The sequence below is a fragment of the Mandrillus leucophaeus genome, unplaced genomic scaffold (assembly GCF_000951045.1).
Source record: "Mandrillus leucophaeus isolate KB7577 unplaced genomic scaffold, Mleu.le_1.0 Scaffold16, whole genome shotgun sequence".
Taxonomy (NCBI): domain Eukaryota; kingdom Metazoa; phylum Chordata; class Mammalia; order Primates; family Cercopithecidae; genus Mandrillus; species Mandrillus leucophaeus.
In genome coordinates this window covers 219,423-225,522 of record NW_012101587.1, presented here as the reverse complement: position 1 = coordinate 225,522, position 6,100 = coordinate 219,423, and the positions used below count along the sequence as shown (strand labels likewise).

General features: G+C 53.3%; 1 protein-coding gene across 3 annotated transcripts in view; it reads right to left on the bottom strand.

The window, feature by feature from the left end:
* Nucleotides 1-6,100, bottom strand: part of PQLC1 (PQ loop repeat containing 1) — an 81,728-nt gene that overhangs the window by 28,340 nt on the left and 47,288 nt on the right. For 2 of the 3 annotated variants that reach the window (XM_011975870.1, XM_011975871.1), the window contains one exon: nucleotides 678-894. The exons of the other annotated variant lie outside the window; for it this stretch is intronic. In XM_011975870.1, the coding sequence (XP_011831260.1) occupies nucleotides 678-894 (217 nt within the window). The remainder of the gene's footprint in view (nucleotides 1-677; nucleotides 895-6,100) is intronic. 3 annotated transcript variants of the gene reach the window in all.

Sequence of the window (6,100 nt, the reverse complement as noted above, 5' to 3'; positions counted from 1 at the left end):
CAGCAAGCGGATCTGTTTTTACTACAATGTGGTTTCCATCCAGGACCTTGATTGAGCCCGTGGGAATCGTGCTGCTTACATCGTGCCCTATCCCTGGCGGTCACGGGGGTGTCCCAGCATGCACTGGTGCAGGGCGCCCAGGCGTGGTCTATGGTTCCGAACATCAGCCTGCCCAGCCTTCTACCACGTACCTCAGAGGCCAGAGGCCATGCTGGGCCCAGTGGGGAGAGACCGAGGACAGTGTCCAAGGCAGCCCCCACACCACCTTCCCTGCCCCACCAGACCCGCCCTGACCCTGGGCCAGGCTGGCTGCCCTGCACTCCTCCTGGCATGGTGGGCCGAGCCTGCTCTGCCCCGTGTGGCCAGGCACTCGGACATCCCTCCCACTGGAAGGTTCTGCCTCAATGGCCCTGAAGGAGCAGCTCTGAACCCCGTGCTGGGTAGAGTGCTGGCAAGAGGGTCTCGGCTGCCCCTCACGTGGCCCACACAAGCTCATCTGCTCCAACACAAGGTCGAGGGGCCAAGGCCTATAAACCTGACTATTCTTTAACCGGCAGCTTCACAGGTCAACATGGGAAATACACAGCCAGTCACACAGGCGTTTGATTTTTACCAAACCTGCAGCCATGTGGTGCCTCTGGAGCAGTGACGCTTCCATGGCGGCATCCCCGGCCTACCTCATGCCCTCCGTGGACTGGTGGCGGTGGTTGCGGTAAAGCTGCGGCACGCCCAGCATGGCTTCGGTCAGCACGGCCAGGAAGCCCAGGGTCTCCACAAACAGGGTGGAGTCAATGGACAGGTAGGTGATGTAGCCTGCCACGCCCGTGAAGGCCAGGACGCACTGCACATAGTCCGAGAAGCCGCTCCACTGCCAGAAGTGGTGGGGGTCGAAGTCTAGGGCGAGAGGGAGAAGCAGCCTCAGCACAACTTAGGGTCCAGGTGAGGGGTCATCAGTGAGGAGAGACAGGAACCAAGCAAGAGATCAGAGTCAGAGGAGGAGAGACAGGAACTGAGGGAGAGGTCAAGGCCAGAGGAGAGACGGGAACCAAGAAAGAGATCAGGGTCAGTGAGGAGAGACGGGAACTTGGGAACTGAGTAAGAGGTCAGGGTCAGTGAGGAGAGACGGGAACCGAGGGAGAGGTCAAGGTCAGGGAGGAGAGACGGGGACCCACTGAGAGGTCAAGGTCAGGGAGACGGGAACCCAGCGAGAGGTCAGGGTCAGAGGAGCCATGTAATCTTGATCACACCCCCCTGAAAGAGCCTTGGTACAAATATTAACTCAAAGTAAAAGATGCTGACGTCAGGACAGGTGCAGTGGGCACCTATAGTCCCAGCTATTCGGGGGCCGAGGAGGGAGGATCACTTGAGCCCAGGAGTTGAGGCCAGCTTAGGCAACACAGAGACACTTGTCTCTTAAAAAAAAAAAAAAAGCTAAAATTCTTCAAATCAATCTTAATCTCTGAGAAGCGGGACAGTGCAGGGAGTGCCCTGCACTGGAATCTGAGGCCTGGGTTGGGGTGCAGCCCCCCTCGGGTTAACTACGGTCTCCTGTTCCTCAGATGTTACCGGGAAGAGACAGGGACCACCCCTAGGACATTCTGGGGATTCAACGAGTTGACCTTGAGTTCTACAACACGCCTCAGGCAGTGAGGCTCAGTAAATCCGAACCGTATCCCTCCTGCACGATGTCATTTGCTAGATGATGTATTCTGTAGAAAATACACTCATAAGCACTCACAGAAATTAGCAACTTAAAGGAGGCAGGTGGACATGTGCAGTCCGGGGGACACAGCTGCAGGGAAAAGGTGAATGGAGACAAACCTGCCAAGAAGCCTGCAAGGCGTGTGATGTGCCTGCACTTGACCCGTCCTTACAGCACCAGGGCCAGGGCACGGGCTGCACAGGTGGGGTGATGGGAGGTGGTGAAGTCAAGGGAGTTGGGGGTGCTGAGGAGTGAGGTTAGAGGGATTGGGGGGGTTGGAGTGTGGTGAAGTTAGGGGGGCTTGGGGGCATCAGAGGGCAGAGAGGCCAGCGGTGTCGGGGGCTGGCTGCCTGTGGGGCTGGCAGTGCAGTGAGGGCAGGGGTGGCCAGGCTGTGCACCTTCTCCCCGTCCCCCCAGACCCTAGATCTGTACCCCACTTCCGGCTCCACACTCACTCCCTCCGAGTGAGACGCTGCTCAGCATCCGAGCTGGAAAGGGGCCGCACAGGAGGCAAGGCCAGAGGAAGGATGGGCACGGTGTGCAGCACCTCCCAGAACACGGCAGGGCGTGGGCTCACGTGTATTTCATGAAGAAACCCAGCTGCAGTGAGGGGGGCTGAGCAGGATGCCGTGGACGGGGGGCCGTGGGTGGATGGGGGCACCACGGACGGGTGGGTGGTGGATAGGTGGGTGGTGGACGGACACGCAGGGAGACCATGAATGGGCAGGCGGTGGACAGGTGGGCTGTGGACGGGTGGGTGGCGGATGGGCAGGCCATGGACAGGCAGACGGGGGCTGTGGACAGGTGGGGTCATGGATGGGCAGGCGGTGGATGGGCAGGTGGTGGACGGGAGGGCTGTGGACACAGGACACCAGGTGAGGGTTTAAGGGACTTGGGAAAACCACGTCTGAGGTCCATCTGTGGGAGATCTATTTTAGTTTCCCTAGAAAGGAGTCGATCGGCAAATGACTAACAGAAAATCCTCACTAAACAGTTTTTGAGAAAAGAATGAACCTGGACACTTACCTTATACCACATACGAAATTTAACTCAAAACGGATCAAAAACCTAAAAATAAGACCTGAAACTAAAACTCTCAGAAGAAAACATGAAGAAACACTTCAAGACATTGGATGTGTCAATGAATTTTTACCTGTAACACCAAAAGCACAGGCAGCAAAAGAAAAATAAAAGATAAACTGGACTTCATCAAAATCTACAACATGGCCAGGTGCAGTGGCTCACACCTGTCATCCCAGCACCTTGGGAGGATGAGGTGGGAGAATCACTTGAGTCTAGGAGGTCTTGAACATAGTGAGATTCCATCTGTACAAAAACATAAAAAATGAGCAGGGCGTGGTGGTGCGCACCTGTGATCCCAGCTACTTGGGAAGCTGAAGCAGGAGGATCCCTTGAGCCCATGAGTTCAAGGCTGTAGTGAGCCATGGCTGTGCCACTGCACTCCAGCCTGAGTGACAGAGTGGGACCTGGTCTCAAAAAAAAAAAAAAAGGCACTGGCGAGCTTGATCGCACACCCCAAACACCCTCGATTCGTGCATTTACCACTCACGGGCCGGCGGAGGGGCTCCCGAGGGTGGCAGAGGGACAGCAGGGTGAGAGGCACGAGGCAAGGCAGCTGAGATGTGCGGGTTGCAGGTGAGGGCAGATTTCCAAACAGAGCGTGGCCTGGTGCACGGTGGAATATTACTCAGCCACAAAAAGGAAGAAAGGGCAGATTCATGCAACACCACGGATGGACCCTGAAACAGGACACCAAGTGACAGAAGCCAGACGCAGGAACCACACGCTAATGAGTCTGTTCCTACGAAGTGTCCGGCACAGGCGAGTGCACATACAGCAGGTGAGCAGCTGTCGGGGCTGGGGGAAGACGGAACTCGGGGAAAAAGAAGGAAACTGGTTCAAAGGGGTTTCTTTGGGCGTGATGAAAGGCTCCCTAATGAGACAGTGGTGATGGCTGCACAACTCTGTAAATACACTAAAAACCACCAAATTGTGTACTTTTAAATGGTGATAAAATGGTGAATTTTATGTTACGTACATTATATCTCTAATTTTAACAACAAAATAAAAAATTTTAACGTATATGATTTGTCTTATACCGAAAGATGCAGGTATAAGTATCTACTTATTTTATTAATAAGTATCTACTTATTAGTAGATACTTATTCAGCATTTTCTGATGCTGAAGTTGAAAATACTTCCTTCAACTCCAAGTCTAGGAATTAAGGTGCTGTCATTTGTATCCAGGACAATTTGAAATAAATTTAGCAGCCATCTACCATTAGCTGTCAGCTCATATGAGCTGGGGAATTGGAGCAGGTGGCGGGGAGGAGCTGGGTAAGGAAAACGTTGGCTGAAGCTGACCTGGGGTGGCTCAGACAGTGGGAAATAAGATCTCTAAGTTCAGTCTGGAGAAGTCAGAGGACACGGGAGACACCTCGTGGACAAGGAGATTCCTGATCTGTCAGGTGGAAAAGAACATTTTCCACACTTCTGAGAGATTCCTGTGTCAGGAGAGTTTCATTAATAGTTTTTTAAATCAGCGAATAAAGAAGAGAGAGGTGCCTGGCAGTCCTCCCGGAAGAGCTGGCCCTATCCCGAGGGACCCGGGAGGGGAGGGCACTCCCCTTTCCAAAGGAGCCAGGCCCCTGCACTGCTGAGTCCGACAGAAATCCAAGAGGGCAGGTGGCTGCGGGAGAGGAGGGGCTCTGAGAACAAGAACAAAAGGGCAAGAACGCAATTAGGACGCACACCCATGGCCACGCAAGGTGCTGAGAGAACAGCTGACAGTCGGCAGTGCAGACTCACACACTGTGACTTCCTGAGATGTGTTTCTAGATAGCGGTACCAAAGATAAGGCTTGAAAATGAGGCATTTAATGCTGAACAAATGTTTCCAGGCCTGGGGGGCTCACCAGAGGCCCACCCTGGCATGCACTGAGCTCTTGGGACCCTCAGCTGCCTGCAGGGAACAGCTGATCCTCAGAACCTTCCACCGCATGGCGCGGCTGCCCTCAACTCACAGACAGATCTCTTCCGGCACCCCCCACGGGGAGCCCCGTGGGAACAGACCAGCTCTCAGTCTCCATCAGTCCAACTGCTCCTGGATTAAAAAGCTATTTTACCACTTGGGGAATGTGCACCAGGAGACTGTCTCCTAATGGGCAAGAAAGATCCGATTTCTCATCGGATGGTGTTTTCATGCCCACAGGAGCACATGAGAGAGCCTGGTGTAAGAGGATCTGACAGCCAACGGGTCCAAGACATTGAAGCAAGAGCAACTCCATCGTGAACAGGCGCTGGGTAAGATGAGGCTGAGGCCCACTGGGCTGCGTTCCCAGACAGTCAGGCATTCTTAATCACAGGATGAGACAGGAGGTCGGCACAAGATACAGGTCCTAAAGACCTTGCTGATAAAGCAGCTGGCAGTAAAGACGCTGCTAAAACCCACCAAACCAAGCGGCTAAAACCCACCAAAACCAAGATGGCCACGAGAGTGACCTCTGGTCGTCCTCACTGCTGCACTCACACCAGCGCCGTGACAGTTTACAGATGCTGTGGCAACATCAGGGAGCTACCCTATACGGTCTAAAAACGGAAGCATGAATATTCCACCCCTTGTTTAGCATACCATCGAGAAATCACCATAAAAATGGGCGACCAGCAGCCTTTGGGGTGCTCTGCCTACGAAGGAGCCATTCTCTTATTCCTTTACCTCCCTAATAAACCTGCTTTCACTTTATGGACTCGCCTCAAATTCTTTCTTGCACGAGACCCAAGAGTCCTCTCCTGGGGTCTGGGTGGGGAGCCCTTTCCAGTAACAAACATGAGACGGAAAGAGAATGCTAGAGAGCTTCCTGCTGGGACTGGAACGGCTGGAGGGCATCACAGCACTGGTTCTGAACACTGAACGGAGAACTGCCATGCGGCATGAACCTGGGCGCATCAGACCCCTGCAGGCACCCTCGGGACTCACAGATCACACACTCAGTGGGTGCTCACAGGGCGTGAATGGCGTCTCAGTAACGCTGAGCTCCACCCCAGAGCCACAGGGTGACTTTCACAGGGCCACGGAGCCTCCTGGGCCACACTGCTCAGGGACGTTCTGGAGGGGAGGAAATTGCTTTTTTTTTTTTTTTTTCAGGGTTCTTGCATGAATTCTAATTGAGACATTACATTCAGAATTATAGCACTCATAGTAATAGTTTTCAGAAGACTATAACAGCTTCTTTGCTACTTAAGGAGTACAGACGGTGCAGCTGCTTACCTGAATGACTTCTTAAATAAGTGGCTACTACCACTCCAGTTTTCCTAGTTGTAGCTCTGTTACAGGTTACTGACCACAAGTGTTGGCAAAGAAACTTTTTTTTTTTTTTTT